A 17,383-nucleotide genomic window follows, 5' to 3' on the forward strand; every position below is an offset into this window, starting at 1 on the left:
ATCGGTGGGGAGCCCCCGTAACCCTCTTGCGGCTTTCGACATGCCCTCTCCCTGAGTCCTGGGAGTCCGACAGAGGTCCAGGCCTAGAGGCATTATGGGGGCCGATCTGACGCCCCCTCCCCCCCACACAACAAGGGGCACTACACTTCACAACACTGATTGGAGAGCGAGCACTTTAGTCTAAGATTACTTGATGTAATCCTCTAGCAGACACTTCTTCTAGGCCCGTAAGCCATACCACAGGGTTAGGCAAAATAAAAACTACCGGAGGTTAGAAGGTTCATTATTTCTAACTTCTGTTTACTGTGGAGGAAAACTCCTGATTCTAACACGCTCTAAAATGCGTACATGAATCCTACTTCTTCCGTATCAGTCACATTAACCACTAATTACATTGAACTTATGCAAAAGAAAACATGTAAACGTCATATATACTAAGCGAGTGTCTACCGAAAGTTCCGGTAGCCTCACCTTGCCCCATGCAGACAACAAAGTCTGAAACTAGGCTAACTAACTTCAGACATGAAATGCAATGAAAAAATTTACGATAGCGTATGCCTAGCCACAAATCCAAGTTAATAATCGAAAGAATAATTAGGATACTTAAGCGGCTAATGAAGTTTCAAAATCCTAGGCGGAGGTCTGTAAACAGTTGTTTACCGACCGGCGACAGAAAAAATATGAATAGAAAATGGGAATAGTTCCTGATATCCGCCTCCCACGGCAGGAATGGGTACTACCACCTGGCCGCCCACTGCGTGTGCCGCGAATTTTGAAATTCTGTCGGACTTCAGAGAATACAGCTATATATATATCTGTCAGGTAAGTTTCATGAACAAACCATAATTTAAGTTCAAGCATCATACTATTGCCAAGTGACTGAACAGTAACAGAAAGCAGAGGAGTCTCCCTTTACTTACTGTTCAACCTGAGCTGCAAAAGTTATTCTTCAGGATAAGGGAAACCCTGTGGATTTTTTTTAGACGATCTTTTTATAACTAAGTCATGAAGCATATGTATATAACATTAATGAACAGATTTGCCTACGAGTTTCTAGATGAATATATAAAGTTTGCATACAATATAATGTGCACTAAAATGGTAGGACACAAAAGTACATGAAATTAAACCATTCACTGCTCTATGTTTCAGGGAATGGCATACAAAAGAACAATTTTTTCCCTCTTATAATGCATGTTTTGTAATCTTTAGGATATAAAAATGAAAATAAATTCTTTTATCTTTCATTCCTACAATACTTGTTACCCTAATATATTCATATAAACAACATTATCAAAAGCAGAAAAAATTGGCATAGACCATATGACCGCTCTGACAATACAAGAGCAGCGACATCTCCCATAAGCAACGCTGAAAAGGTTAAAATGAACCAAATTCATTAGGCTACCATGAAGTATAGCGTTGCAGTTAACATTCAAAGAAAATCACTGCTAGGTATTTTTGCTTAGTCAGTGAAGGACATGTTCTGCACAGACAGATTTGACCACCATAAAATCCTCAAAGGTTAACCAAACCAAGGTATCGTATTTATTGTGTATGTCCTACAGATTCCAATAGAAAATCTTCATTTCCTTTATTTTAACAACAAACAGTGTTCATGCCATCACACCTGAATGTGTACTATTTAGAATGCTGTCAAAACTCCAGTAAGTATTTACAGATCACTGAACACTCTCCATTACGTAAGATTTGATTTCATGAAGATCCAGACATTTCTTTTTTCAAAGCCAAAATAATTGTGAGAAGTGAGATTAGGATACAGAAAACTGATACACAGAGTCCAACTGTAAAAATAAGTACTAAATACTGTGGATAAATAACAAACTAAAAATAATGACAAAGTTCAGTATAAAAAGAAAAGCTTTCAACCTGTTTACCAGTTCTAAAACACTACCAGCAAGTGGAGACCACAGCAGCCAAAATGAATGTCTTGCCTCCAAAGTAAATCCTAAGGTTTGCTGACAACAATTTCAGGTTCAGCAGAGAGAAACTTTGAAGTGAAGAATTCTCACACCCCATCATTTCCCCTAAGGCAAAAGTTGGTTCCTTTCAGGACACCAGATGCACCAGCCTGCCATCACCAAACCACAAGCTGTAGCCAACTATGGTCAACCTACCCATACACTTTCCTATTAATGGCCACACCCAAATTAGCAAAAGGCACATGAGAACTTTCATGACACTGTCAGGCAAGCTCACATCAGAGTCCTAGAGAGCATTCTAAGTATCAGCAAATTTATGCACAGGTTAAAATGATACCAGCACTTCTCTGGGGCAGCCCTCATGGCTCAAGGGTAGCAGGGTGTACTGGGACATGAACAAGCTCATAGAACCTAAGGTGGTCAACCCTACCTACAGCAAACTTCTCCCTAAGGAGGTGACCGTACACTGTCACCAACCTTCAGGAAAAAAAATAAAGACAGCATACATGTGAAGTCCACTGTGACTTCTCGTGAGAGGTGTTATGAGACTATTACCACTTTCTACAATTAGTAAAAAGGGACAGAAAAAGGTAGAAGAGCTTGGTATGGAGGAGGAGGAAGAAGAGGCACATGAGGGTAGAAGTGCTTGAAAATGAGGAGAGGGAGGAAGGGCAGAAGTCAAGAGAAAGCACTCAATAATGAGGAGGAAAGGGAAGAAGGTAGGAGAGAGTTCTTGATAATAAGGAGCAGGATGAAGAGGCAGAAGTTAGAAGGAAGCGGTTGAGGAGGAGGAGAAAGAGAACTTCGATTCATGTTTCTTCACTTGAATACCACCAGTGTTCAATATCATAGGGTTATCTCCCACACATCACACCACACCAATAAGAGTTTCAATGGTTGTTGAGCTCCTTACCAGGAATAGCATCAGGAACGATCCATCCAGTCAAAGCTCAGTGGTCTAGGAACATCAATCAAATTGGGAGGGTCTCTAAGGATACTTTACAGAAATACAAAAGCAATCATGCTGCCTTGAGCACCCAACAAAGCAGAAGTAAAAGGATTGTACCAAAAGTAAGTACTCAGTCTCACCTAGGGAGAGCCACTAACTCCACATGTCCTCCTTCCAATTCTGCCAGAGAACAAGCAAGATGGGCCGGTTGAACAGAAAAGCACTGTACCAAGGTTCTGCAGTCAAAGGTGGAATATCCCCCCACTCAATGACACTGGCAACCATCTTTTAGCCTTTCTGCACTTCTTACCAAACCTCTTCTACAACAAAGCCTACAGCCTTGAAAGACACTGGTTTACATTTTCATGGGAATAAATAGACATAGCCTAGATTTGTGTACAAGCTTCTCTCTGATGGATTAGCCTAGGTCTAATCAGACAACCTACTATCTTGGTCAAAAGAAAGCTGCCTATGTGTATGAGCTTCTATCTGCTATTAGCCTAGGTCTAATTAGACTACCTACTAGGTATCTTAGTCTAAAATAGGCTACCTACCTAGTAAAGATACTACCTAAAAAGATGGCTCTAAGCTAGGCTTAGTAGGGTAATTCTAAACAATAGTTCCGCATGGACTGCAAGGAACGTAACCCCAGGTACGACATCCACTAGGGATTGGGGTTGTCCAATATATTTTGCCGTGTTTAGCACTGGCCCCTGGGGATTAATTACAGTCAGTCCGAATAAATATTACTTAAAATTCTTGTTCAGGAGGTAAAACTGCATAGAAAATTCACAATTGCCATAGTCTAGGCCGCCGCAGAATAGTAATATAGATCTACCACTTAGTAGGGTAAAATACTGAATGGCCGGCCTCCACCATAGCGCGACCTCCTTCCCAACAAAGTAGTTTAATACATCCTGTAGCCCAGGATAGACATTAGTCAAGAGCCAAGCATCCATCGAAGCAATACCTGAGTTTTGAAGGCAGTTTTGAAATCCAGCACTCATTTGAACAATGTTAGCGTATATATATAACGTTTATTGATCTTACTCAAGATTGCAGTTGTAATTAGCACAACAAAACATTTTGTTGCCTATATTAGTGAAAGCATGAAACTTTTTATTTCCGAGGTTATGGTTTGAACCGAATTCATTTTTACCTTGTAATCGGTGGTTTTATCCTTACTGCCATCACAACTGAAACTCCACCGTGCTTATTTGATTGTAATTATACACATTTTGGTCTTAATTCACTCCAAATTGCACTTGAACCACGTTGCTGTTCCTGGTTCCTAGTACTCACTTCACAAACAGTTACGAGCGACACACAACTACACTGTTTATGAGGTGCAAAGCATTTATTCCCTTACAATTGTTTACTTTTACTCATTATCTTTAGTTTAACTTTACTTTGTTTACTTCAAAATGTTTTTATTTAATTCATGTCTATTATCACCCTTTTTTTGCAACCAAATTAACCCCGAAAAATGACAATTTGTCCAAAATTGCATTTTTCCTAACTATACAAACCTGAGGTCCTTTTACAATAGGAAGGTACTAGCGGCAGCTGGATAGGTCCGTAAGCCTTTCGAACACAAGGGGTTCGGTAGTTAAACTGCTTGTCCGACAGGCGCGCGCAGCGCGACTGGGAGGTAAACAAATCACTTTTGCTTTTGGCCCAAGCAAAAACTGCAGAGTGAGGGGTGGCATGAGGGGCGGGGCTATGTGTAAAAGGACCTCAGGTTTGTATAGTTAGGAAAAATGCAATTTTGGACAAATTGTCATTTGTTCCGACACGGCATACAAACCTTCGGGTCCTTTTACAATAGGAAGACTCACTTCTTGGTGGTGGAATCTGAGTCTTTTGTGAAACAGACTGGTGTTCGCCCAACCTTGGAAGCCTCCCTGGTCGTAAGAGCGAGGGAGGGATCCAAGCCTCTGTCCGATTGATCGGGGTGTGCACCGCAGGATCAATGGTCAGACCTCTGGACCGAGTACTAAGAGAGGGGCATGCGCATCTCTTCGTACCAGCAATGTAAGAACTTGTTCCTGTACAGGAGCAAAGTTAAAGTCAAGGTTTTGACTCTTGTAGGCATCCCACTTCCCCCCACCCCCCTTGTAGAAGGAAGTGGTGGATATTCTGCTCCCATCCCTCGTGCAAGGGATAGGATGGGGCTCTGTCGTATAGCTCACCGGCATCTCGTCCTTAATCCAGCAGGTGATGACCGTATCCCTCTACCCACAGGTAGAGAGGAAGAAAAGATAGAAAGAGAAGCCAGTCACTTCCTCATCACTATCTATTCATACAGTCACACCAGGACGATGCTGTTCAGCCTGCTAGGGTCTGGTTCGCTAGACGACGTGTTGAGCAGCCACCACGGGTCCTAAGGAAACCGATCCAAGGACCTATGGGCAATATCCAATAGGTATAAGGAAGTTGCCGGTGGTCTGGTTGTACCAGACCACTGCCTTCCATACCTGCGCCACGGAGAAGTTCTTACGAAACGCCGACGAGGGGGCCAATAAAAACCCCTTCTAACTTCGTGAGTTCTCGGACGGGACGTACGGATGTCGTCACTACCATCAGCCTCATACGCCCTCCTGAAGACCTCACGCAGCCAGGACGAAAGAGTGTTCTTGATACTTCTTTCTTGTTGACCCCGTTGCTAACGAAGAGGCGTCGACACTCAGGCCCGAGGTGTCGAGTTCTCTTCAGATAGCGCCGTAGCGTCCTCCCAGGACAAAGCAGCATCTCATCCACATCATTATCTGCATGACGTTCCCGTACTCTCTTCGCCGATGCCAGGTCCAGCAAGACGAGGTTCATTCGAGTTCCCTGGTTTGGCAAGACCTTTGGAAGCTGCTACTAAGCAAGGAGATCTCGAACGAGTTTCGAGATGTCCCAATCCCGTCAGTTTCAGGAGGAGCGAACAAGGCGGCTCTGATCCTTTGACTGTGGGAACTTAGAGGAGCTTCCTCGGCGAAGAAAAACGAGGAAATCCGCTACCTGCTGAAGATTGGCTCTGAGAGGAGATGGGCCCCGTCTACGACACCAACCACCGAAGACGGCCGACTTCCCCTGGTACACAGCTGCAGAGGACTGACGGACGCTTCCAGCCATCTCTGTTGTTGCGCAACGAAAAAAGCTTCTCGTTCGCAAGAGAAGGTGGATAACAGCCAGCCGTGAAGACGTAGAGACTGGACTGCTCGGTGGTACCTCTCGACGTGTTTGGCTGGCTAGAAGGTTGTGCCCAATGGGAATCTCTCTCGGTTCTTCCTTACGAGAAGAGCCAGCAGGTCCGGATACCAAAATGCTTGTGGCCATTTGGAAGCCATCAGGATCATCCTGAGATTCGGGATGACCAGTGCTCGACTGATCACCTTGCGAATCAGGCTGAACGGGGGAAAGGCATAGGCGAAGAGGTTGTCCCACGGGTGTTGAAGAGCGTCCTCTGCAGCTGCCCATGGATCCGGCACGGCCGAGAAGAACACCTGGAGCTTCCTGTTGTGCCGGATGGCGGACAGATCCTCGACTGGTCGCCCCCACAGGTCGAAGAGCCTTTCCGCCACGTCCTGGTGTAGAGACCGTTCGGTCCTTATCACCTGATCCCGACGGCTGAGCGTGTCTGCTACTACATTCCTTCCCTGAATGTAGCGTGCCGACAGCTCTATTGAGTGTGCCTCGGCCCACTCGTGCACCTGCCGAGTCAACTGATACAACAAGGGAGAGGGACACTAGGCCCCCCCTGTTTGTTGACGTAAGCCCCCCACCGTGGTGTTGTCGTACATCAACACCACTGAGTGTCTCATCAAGCGGTCCTGGAACTCTTGGAGAGCAAGGAACGCTGCCTTTAGTTCCAGTACATTGATGTGAAGGTGCTTGTCGTTCTCGTACCACACTCCTGAAGTCCGCAACTCTTCCAGGTGTGCGTCCCATCCCTCGGTCGATGCGTCTGAGAGCAAGCTGCATGTCCTGGGGGAGAGTGCGCCGGAAGGCACTCCTCTTGAGGGGTTCCTGTCGTCCAGTCACCTGGCTAGGTCCTGCCTCACCTCCTGTGTCAGTGACCAAGGGAGGCTTGGGGGATCCGTCGCCTGTGACCAACTCTCCTTTGGTCTCCCTGAAAGAGACGCAGGTGAAGACGCCCGTTAGGGACTGGCTTCCCGAGTGACGACAGGTGTCCGATCACGACTTGCCATTGCTGAGCTACCTGTTCCTGCCGAGACAGGAACTGGTTGGCCGCCTTCCTGAATCTGCTACCGTGTCGATCAGCATACCCAGGTACTTCATCCTCTGCTTGTGCTCGAGATCGGACTTTTCGAAGTTCAGAACGATCCCCAGATCGCGACAGAACTCGAGCAGTCGATCCCTGTCCTGTAGCAACTGCGAGCGGTAGCTCGCCAGGACTAACCAATCGTCGAGATATCCCATCAGACATATCCCGTGCGAATGGCCCCAAGCAGACACCAGAGTGAACACTTGCGTGAACACCTGTGGGGCGGTTGAGAGACCGAAAGCAACGTGGCCTGAGCTGGTACACCGTCCCGTGCCCCTCGAGGGATGAAGCGGAGGTACTTTCCGAAGGACTGATGATGGGTATTTGTAGATACGCATCCTTCAAGTCCACTGAAAGCATGAAATCGTTCTCCCATGATAGAGTCGAGCACTGAGCGTGCCGTCTCCATCGTGAACCGGGCCGTCTGGCGAACCAACCGGTTCGGGGGAGAGAGATTCTATCACTAAAATGGGCGCCAGCCTGTCGTAGACTTTCTTTTCCACCAGGAAGAGTCGGCTGTAAAGCCCGGTGGTTGATCCGTACCGATTTCTACAGTTCTCTTGCTCAGCATGGTCTTGATCTCCTGTCTCAATGCTACGTCCTTCGATGCCCCTGTCGTAGTGTAACCCCTGGGAGCGTCACTGCCTGCTGATGGACCGGGTCCCCATGGCTGGCCAGGCACCCCCCCCAACTCTCCGGCAGCAGGTGAGGGGGAATGCCGTCCTTCCACTGTGAACGTCGTCCGGTTGGGGCTGATCGAGACCTGACAGGAGAGAGCCGATACCGCTCCTACTCATTCCAGTCCTCGTCGAGGTCGAAACCTCAGGAGGACCGAAGGGATATATAACTACGATGTCCGAAGACACGTAGAAACGCCTCTGTCGCAGTAGAGGAGGCGAAGGAGCTTGTTCGACCGTCCAGAACCGAGGGAGCCTTCTTGTCCGGAGACGAGAGACTACCTGGCTCAACACAGTCGGCAAGCTCCGATCGCGGCCGCCCCCCACCGTCGATTTGGGTTCCCTCTCGGGCCCCAAAACGACTCGAGCCGAGACGTGGCCTCTGCTGGTGGGAGCGGCGATCTTCCCCGAGGTCATTGTGCTGACGAATCAGCGCCGTAACCTCGGCAAAGTTCCTCTGTCTCGGACAAGTCACGTCATCTTGCAGAGTGGGACCGTTAAGCCCTTCGAACAAGAGCATATTCCGAGAACCTTCCATCCTAAGAAGGGGAACAGCGACAGCCCTCTCGGTCTTCCCCATCCACTTGCGCATACGTCCTGGCCGGTTCAAGAACCGTGCCTGGCACGTAGGGCGTCGTGGTGGGATCATGATGGGCGCACCCTTCACGATCACTCCTCCATAACTCGCTCCTCCCGGTGTAACCCGAGGAGGTTTGAAGGTATGGTAGAAGCGACCTGACGCTCCCTCTTCGCTCGCTGGCAGAACCAGCAGGCTTGGAGGGCTGCAGGCGATCGTCAAACCCGCGGTGACGACGAGCTGCAGGCCTGGTCGAACCGTCTCGCTGTGGAGAACGGCTGGACTGAGCACAGCTGCCCCGATCTCGAGTGTCAGAAGAGCTGGGTGCTGGTTGCCGTACCCGATCGCTCTCTGTGGAGAGCGACGGTCAGGCGACTGCAGGCTCCACTGTCGCAGTGAGGACCGGTGCTTGTCCTCACGCACGTCACGTCGCTGGTTCCAGCCGTGGCTGGCACGCCGCGAACCGGGAGGACCTCTTACCAGCCATCAGCCCGTGGTGGTCGTCGGGACCGTCACGTCCCCCGGGTAGCCCAGCTTGTTCACCGCGAGAGTGAGAGCTGGTCTGGTGAGAGTCGCCCTGAGCGGGCTGTCACCAGTCTTCCGCCCCGTGCCGTGAACCTGACGCTGAGCGGACTCAGAGGTTCTGGTTCCTGGCTGCACGGTCGCTGTTAGGCGGACCGTACACTCGGTACCTCCCGCGAGCGAGAGGCCGAGACGGACCCTGATGCAGTGGCAGAACCACTGACACCAGGCGAGGAGTTACCGGTGTTAGCCGGTACCCCCTCTGGTCCCCACCGTAGTCTTCTTTTACCTTGCGGAAGAAGAGACGGGGCTCCCCGCTCCCGAAGGAGCAGGAGGACCAGCGGAAGAAAAAAAACCCTCCCGTCCCACCGAGGTGAGGACGGGGGGTCCCGAGAAGCTCCCGAGGAAGCTTCTTAGGAGGGAGGAGGCAACCTTCTTCTTCCTTGGCTGTAAAGCCTTAGAAGTCGAAGGGGAAGAGGCGGCGGCTGACGACCATGAAGAAGATGAAGACGACGACCACGACACCTTCCTCCTCTTCTTCGTCAGCTTCCTCAGGACAGACGTAAGATCTGCTATCCAGGGCGGAGCCGGGGTCTGCTGTAGCCGAAGCCACAGGGCCCGGACGCACCTGTACAGACAGACCACAGTCTGGGGTAGTACACCACGAACAGGGACGACATCAGCAGGTGGGATGGGCGTCTCAGGACAGCAGGCACGGCCAGCACATCCTCGGTACGGGAACCGCCAGCGCAGCAACGGCAGGAACAGCCAGCGCAGCACAACGGCAGGGACCGCCAGCGCAGCAACGGCAAGGAACGCCCAGCGCAGCAACGGCAGGAACAGCCACGCGTCAGCAACGGCGTAGGTAACAGCCAGCGTCATGAATCGGCCAGGTAACGGCAGGCAGCACGGAAACAACAAGGAAGTGGTAGCAGCAGCCAGCAACATCCTGTTACCGGCGGCAGGTCCAGGGGCGAGTTCTAGGGCAGCGGAAGTGTGGTCGCTGCAGCGCGGCAACCACGAGCGGCGGCGGCACGCCCCCCTCTCAGTACGGTGAACGGCACTTCACAGCGGCTGTAGGCAAGACTGTTACCACGTGAGGCGAGTACACCAGGTGAGGAGGGACGTCGTCACCTGGTTGCGTGGTCACCACTCCATGGGTGACCGCAGTAGGCCCAGACAAGAACCGCCGCCCCTGGACACCAGCACGCTCTGCAATTGAAAGGACGCCCATACCTCACCAAGGTCCACCCTCGTGGCAGTATCACCTGGGGAAATAAAAGTAGTAGCGATTAATGGAGGGGAAATCCCCTCGTGCGGGGGTTTGATCCCTCCCGAACGAGTGGAAGACCCCTAATACAATTGTACATCGGGAACCGAGCGCCCTCCCCCGCGCTCGACGGATCGGGCGAGGAGAAGAACGCCGATAAACTCCCCCCATCCCCCCCCAACCCCCCCCCCCAAGGGAAGGTCATCAGTGGGAACTGAGCGGGGGGGTTTCTAGTTCCCCTCCCCCGCACAGTACCATGTACCCAACAACAAAAATAAGAGCCCTAGCAATCGTGCCATCGGCACGAATACAAGGCATAAGGATCAATTCCCTGAACCTGAGCGAAACTTGAACCAAAATAATATTGATGAATCAATAATAAAAAGGAACAAAATGAAAAGCTCTGCAAAACGATTCACTTCACAATGAAAAAAGGGCTCGGATCGAGCGCATTTGCGCCCTCGGTACCGAGCGCAAGGGTGAAAGGTTTCATTCCTTACCTTTATGAATCAAGGTTTCTGGAAACCTTGATCCATAACGAATTGATGCAATCAACAGATATATGAAAATGAAAAGACTACTGCGCTTGCGATTTCACTTCATACAATCAAAAAGGGAAGGATCAATTCCCGTGAATAGCGGAACATTGATCCCAGTCAACAATGCAATCTCAATAAAAAAATGAAAATGAAAAAGAACTGTACTTGCGATTTCACTTCATTCAAAATAAAAAGGGGGAAGGATCAATCTCCGGGCAAGCTCGGAAACTGATCCAAAATGAGTATTGCTACAAAAAAAAATAATCTATGAAAATGAAAAAGAATACTGTACTTGCGATTCCACTTTCATACTGAATAAGTTTCCGTGCCGATAGTATTCGTTCGGCAACGGGCACACAGGTCAAAAAATATAAATGAAAAGAGTACTTACTACGATTTTCATCTACACATTTCCAACCCAATATACGCTCGGAGCGAGCGCTCCCGCCCTCGGCACCGAGCATACACAATACGAGGATCATTCTGGGAAAATGAATTCCCGCAATTACGCCCTTCAGTCCCGGCACTCGGGTAATCGGAGAGCGTTGTGCAGCAAGATCCTTTAATTCACAATTGAAATCAATGAAATGATTGTACTTACAATTCAGTTTCACTAGATACATCGAAAAAGAAAAACACAATCATGCGAAAGCAAACGACGATGAAGCGGGCAGAGAGCGATGATACACGTCCACACGCCAGCAGGCCGAAAGCAAAAGTGGTTTGTTTACCTCCCAGTCGCGCGCGCGCGCCTGTCGGACAAGCAGTTAACTACCGAACCCCTTGTTCGAAAGCTTACGACCTATCCAGCTGCCGCTAGTACCTTCCTATTGTAAAAGGACCGAAGGTTTGTATGCCGTGTCGGAACAAATGACAATTTGTCGAAAATTGCATTTTTCCTAACTATACAAACCTGAGGTCCTTTTACAATAGGAAGGTACTAGCGGCAGCTGGATAGGTCGTAAGCTTTCGAACAAGGGGTTCGGTAGTTAACTGCTTGTCCGACAGGCGCGCCGCGCGCGACTGGGAGGTAAACAAATCACTTTTGCTTTTCCGGCCCAAGCAAAAACTGCAGAGTGAGGGGTGGCATGAGGTGGGGCTATGTGTAAAAGGACCTCAGGTTGGTATAAGTTAGGAAAAATGCAAGTTTTGGACAAATTGCATTTGTTCCGACACGGCATACAAACCTTCGGTCCTTGGTTTTACAATAGGAAGACTCACTTCTTGGTGGGAGGAATCTGAGTCTTTTGTGAACAGACTGGTGTTCGCCCAACCTTGGAAGTCTCCCTGGTCGTAAGAGCGAGGGAGGGATCCAAGCCTCTGTCCGATTGATCGGGGTGTGCACCGCAGGATCAATGGTCAGACCTCTGGACCGAGTACTAAGAGAGAGGCAAGCGTATTCTCTTCGTACCAGCAATGTTAAGAACTTGTTCCTGTACAGGAGCAAATATAAAGTCATGGGTTTTGACTCTTGTAGGCATCCACTTCCCCCCCTTGTAGGAGGAAGTGGTGGATATTCTGCTCCTATCCCTAGTGAAAGTCGAAGTCGAAGAAGACAGAGTCTTTCCCCCGGGGCTTCGACGCAGCTACCGTCTTAGCCACCGAGGAAGCGCTAGCCGAGCTCTTAGACTTGGCCGCAGTCCGAGGCTGCCCAGAAGCCTTCGAGACTGCCTGGTGAACCAGACGGTCCCCCACTGTCGTCAGTGCGCCGTCTGTCCACCGCAGCGTCCACCATCTCTCCTGGGAAGAGAGACGTGGAACTCCGTAAAGGTCCGTTGCGAAGTCCCAACGCCGCTTCACGCCCGGCCGCCCTGGAAACCCGAGTCAGGACAGCGTCCCTCGTCGGAGAACCAGGTTGGCCCACAGGTTCACCGTCTGGTGGGCAAGGAAGGAGATGGCTCTTCCTCCAGACTGGCAAAGTCTCCTAAAGGCCGAGTCATCTTCGGGAGAAATTCCCCCGGAGTTGGCTGCGACCTTAGATACTGTGAGGGACCACAGATCTAGCCAGGAGACGGCCTGGAAAGCTGCCATGGCGGTGGATTCCAGGCCGAGTGCCTCTTGCTGCGAGAACCATAGGTTCTCGGACAGGAGCTGGCTGCAGAGACACACCCGGAGTCAGCCTGGCTAACTCCGGGTTCACCTGTTTGGGCGGCATCGGGTCTTCAGATGGCACGTAAAACGCTGCTGTCGCAGCAGAGGAGGTGGAAGCAGCTTGCTCGACCTGCCAGACTTGAGCGAACCGTCTTGTCCGGAGACAAGCGATTCAACCTGGTCCAGCACTGAGTCTGCAAGCTCGGAACGCGGCAAACCCACCGTCGGTCTGGGTTCCCTCTTCGGGGCCCCAGAACGACTCGAGGCCGGGACGTGGGCTCGGATGGTGGAGCGGCGATCCTTCCGCGAGGTCGTTGTGCTGACGAATCAGCGCAATAACCTCGGCAAAGTTCCTCTGGATCTCAGGAGTAACTGCGTCCTGCGGAGTCGGACCATCCAGTCCCTCAAACAGGAGCATCTCCCGAGACCCTCCTCCCTCGAGGGGAGGAACAGGCGACAGACCCCCCTCTCGGTCTCCTCCAACCACTTGTGCGTACGACCTGGCTGGTCCGAGAACCGTGCCTGGTACGACGACGTGGTGGGATCCTGAGGGGCGCACCCCTCACGATCACTCCTCAATACCTCGCCCCTCCCGGTGTAACCCGAGGAGGTTGAAGGTATGGGAGAGGCAGACCTGACGCTCCCTCCTCGCTCGCTGGCAGAACCAGTGGGCTTGGAAGACTGCAGGCGATCGTCAACCCGCGGTGGCGATCGAGCTGCAGACCTAGTCGAGCCGTCTCGCTGTGGAGAACGGCTGGACCGAGAACAGCGGCCCCGGTCTCGTGTGTCAGAGAGGGCTGGTGCTGGTCGCCGGTACCCGATCACTCTCTGTGAGAGTGACGGTCAGGCGACCGGCGAGCTCCACTGTCACGGTGAGACCGGTGCGTATCCTCACGGCGCGTCAGTTCGCTGGTACCAGCCGTGGCTGGTGCCGGCGAACGGGGGGACCTCTTCCCAGCCTCAGCCCGTGGCCGGTCATGGACCGTCACATCCGCCCGGGTAGCCAGCTGCTCGCGCGCGAGAGCGAGAGCTGGTCTGGTGAGAGTCGCGTGAGCGGCTGTCACCAGTCCTTCCGCTCCGTGCCGTGAACCTGACGCTGAGCGGACTCAGAGGTCTGGTTCCTGGCTGCACGGTCGCTTGTTTAGGCGGACCGTTACAACACTCGGTACCGCCGATCTCGCGAACGCAGAGGCCGAGACGACCCATGCCTGCCGTGGCCGAACCACTAACAGCAGGTGAGGAAGTGCCGGGGTTAGCGGCCACTCCTCTGGTCCCCGTAGTCTTCTTCCTTGCGGAAGAAGAGACGGGTCCTGACCCCCGAAGGAGCAGGGTGACCAGCGGAAGAACCCCCCGTCTCACCAGAGCGAGACGGGCCCTTAGAAGTTCCCGAAGGAGACTTCTTAGGGGGGGGGGAGGCGACCTTCTTCTTCTTCGGCGGGGGAGCCTAGAGAAGAAGAAGGGGAAGAGGCGGCAGACGACGACGACGACGAAGAAGACGATGAAGACGACGACGACGACGAAGAAGACGATGAAGACGACGACGACACCTTCCTCCTCTTCTTCTTCTTCTTCGTCAACCTCCTCAGGACCGACGTCAGATCTGTCATCCAGAGCGGAGCCGGGGCTGCTGTTGCCGAAGCAACAGGGCCCGGACGCACCTGTCCGAACAGATCAGCATCGGGAGCAGCGGCGCCAGGAACAGGAACAACGTCAGCAGGTGCAGGCATCACAGGAACAGCAGTAGAGACGGCAGGGGCAGGTACAGGAACGGCAGCAGTGGTCATCAACGTCACGTCCGTGAACGGCGGCTGGGCAGGTACGGCAGGTACGGCAGGCTGTGCAGGCGGTCCAGATGGACGGACCAGCGGCACAGACATCCTTGGTACTGGTGGGAGGTCCAGGGGCGAGCTCTTCGGGCACACGAAGTCCGGTCGCGGCAGCACGGCAAACCCAGGTGGCGGCATCACACTCCCCCGTGGTACGGCGACTGGCCCCTGCACCGATGTAGTAGGTGTTTTACAGAGACCGCGTGCGGGGGTACACACCAGGTGAGGAGGTGAAGCGTAGCCAGGTGTTGTAAGGGTCGTGGTGGTGGTCGTAACTGTCGCATGGGTGACCGCCACGGAGCCAGCGAGATGGTAGAGCAGCCCCTGGACACTCGGCACGCCCTGCAGCCCCAACGATGCCCACACCTGTCCGAGGTCGTCCTTCGCGGCAACCGCACCTGAGGAAGCAAAAAGTCGGGTGATTAGCAGGATCCTCTACCCGCTCGCGCGAAGACGAACGGATAGAGGACCCAGAGTCACAAGCTCGACGTCAGGGTATCTAGCGCCCTCCCTCCACACTCGACAAGTCAGGTGAGGAGAAGGACCTAGAAACCCCTCCCCCCCCGAAGGGTGGGGAAGGCGCCAAACGTGGAAGCTGAGCGGGCGGCAGGAAAGAAGACGAAGTGTCCGTAACCAAAGGAGTCGCGGGAGAGCTTTCCGACGACTCCTTTGCAGGCCTTCGCTTCTTCCTGCCCTCATACAAAGTCCACTGCGCCTCCGACCAATTATTACACACTTCACAGGGCTCGGCTCGGGTGCATTGCGAGCCCCCGACACCGAGCGCACAAAATATGTGGGTCAATCTCCGGGAAATGAGCGGAACTTTCCGCATTTACGCCCTTCGGTACCCAGGCATAGTCTCCGTGGGGTAGCGAGGCGAGGAGATTCCATGATTGACCAATAAATTTACCAATAAATGAATAAAGAGAATGATTGTACTTACAATGAATCTTTTATACACAAACACAATATACTCAAGGAAAGCAAACGACGAGAAGCGGGCAGAGAGCGTCGAACACACACGTCTACTCGCTGTGAGGCCGAAAGCAAAAGTGGTTTGTTTACCTCCCAGTCGCGCGCGCGCGCCTGTCGGACAAGCAGTTAACTACCGAACCCCTTGTTCGAAAGCTTACGACCTATCCAGCTGCCGCTAGTACTTTCTATTGTAAAAGGACCGAAGGTTTGTATGCCGTGTCGGAACAAATTACAGATATTTATGAAGTACGAGCAGACGACGGCAAAAAGACTCATCGTTGCCAATCTAGTGGAGCTTCACACATAAGCCGATGCATTTACAAACTGTTTCCATGAATTCTAGTTGTCATAGTATGCAGAAATGATAAAATTGCTGTAATATGTATATATACTACAAATAGATCCGCTAATTTTCACTCACCTATATTTCCCCGGTTTTGTGTGTAAGTCTTATAACCCAGTTTGGAGGGTAAAACACATACCAATTCACAACACTGATAAACAATTGAAGAGCGCAAAACGCAGCAAAGATACTGGTTAGAGGTCAGGTTTATGATTGTTGTGATGAAAGTGCCCCAGCGTCTATGGGTACAAATGGTGTGCGGATTTAGCACAGGAAATGGGAAGGGAAGTTTGTTGACACAAGCGATTCGCAAACATCAAGATGGCGTCAATCTTCTAAACTTTTTTAATCGTAGGCTAAGGAAAAAATTTCGAAAGCATTTTGGGGTAGTGTGCACTGCGTTGGCCACACTTTTCATTAACCTCTGTTTAAATCTTAAAATATGGCCTTAAGCTAATTATTAACTTTGGGGAAAATACTTAGCTACTTCAAAGGAGAGTAGAAGTCTTGACCTCCTGTTATCACCACCAACAACTCATGAACTGATGACCATCTCCAGCGTCAGGACGTGTTAAAGTACTTTATCGGAGGGTGGCCAAAAACGCGGTAGTCAGTGAGTTGGCCAGTCCACTCAGCTGTTTACCCTATTTTGTTTTCTCCCAAGCCACAAATTAGCCTAATGCAAAAAAATTCCGATTTTCGGAAAGGTGGCCGCGCTACCGTAGAGGTACAAGTAGGTGCTTAATTGCAAGTTGCCAGGTGGCCATTTTACCCTTTAGTTTAAATGTAAAAAACCAATGATACTAATAGCTAGTAACAGATAAGTGGCTAGGCAGGTTACTTATGTTTAAGTAATTACAAATAGGTCTAGACTAGCTTAAGCTTCTCATAAGACTATCCCCACGAGGCTAAGTGTACTAAAAAGACAACCAACCTAATGTAGCTCAGTGCTGAGTTACAAACAAAAAAAGTAGGGCATCTAAGTTCAGGTTAGCTTTATGTATGCTCTCGGGTGCTGTGGGTGAAATGAGCTGGATGGGCCTCGTTCTGAACTACATTAAGCCCACAGACTTTTACAGCTGAGCCTAGTACAGGTCACAACTTCTTGCCGGTACGTAACCTTAGACTACCGGCAAAATGGAACTACCTAGGCCTAGCCTGATCTTTTCATTGATACTTTTCACATGTTTACCTTGAAATTTGCTCTTATATAAAGATAAAATACACCTGATGGGTAAATAATTTATCTTTACATCAAAACAATCAACCTTTTAACATGCTGTAACACTGACCTTACATCACACTCGTGTTAAGGTCAGCCTAACGAAACCTGTTTTCTATTTAACTGTACACAAACTGTTTCCCCGTTTTGTTCTAACCTGCATTCCTCGTAGATAA

At 50.9% G+C, this 17,383-nt stretch overlaps 1 protein-coding gene across 4 annotated transcripts in view; it reads right to left on the reverse strand.

Moving 5' to 3' along the window:
• LOC135217347 (protein FAM136A-like) overlaps positions 1 to 17,377 on the reverse strand; it is a 180,217-nt gene extending 162,840 nt beyond the window's left edge. For 2 of the 4 annotated variants that reach the window (XM_064253167.1, XM_064253171.1), the window contains exon 1: positions 17,365 to 17,377. In XM_064253167.1, the coding sequence (XP_064109237.1) occupies positions 17,365 to 17,370 (6 nt within the window). In that variant the 5' untranslated portion in view covers positions 17,371 to 17,377. The other 2 variants (XM_064253168.1, XM_064253169.1) reach the window with 2 other exon arrangements.
• Between the last annotated feature and the right edge of the window lie 6 nt (positions 17,378 to 17,383).

This window comes from Macrobrachium nipponense, chromosome 7, assembly GCF_015104395.2.
Source record: "Macrobrachium nipponense isolate FS-2020 chromosome 7, ASM1510439v2, whole genome shotgun sequence".
Classification (NCBI taxonomy): Eukaryota; Metazoa; Arthropoda; class Malacostraca; order Decapoda; family Palaemonidae; genus Macrobrachium; species Macrobrachium nipponense.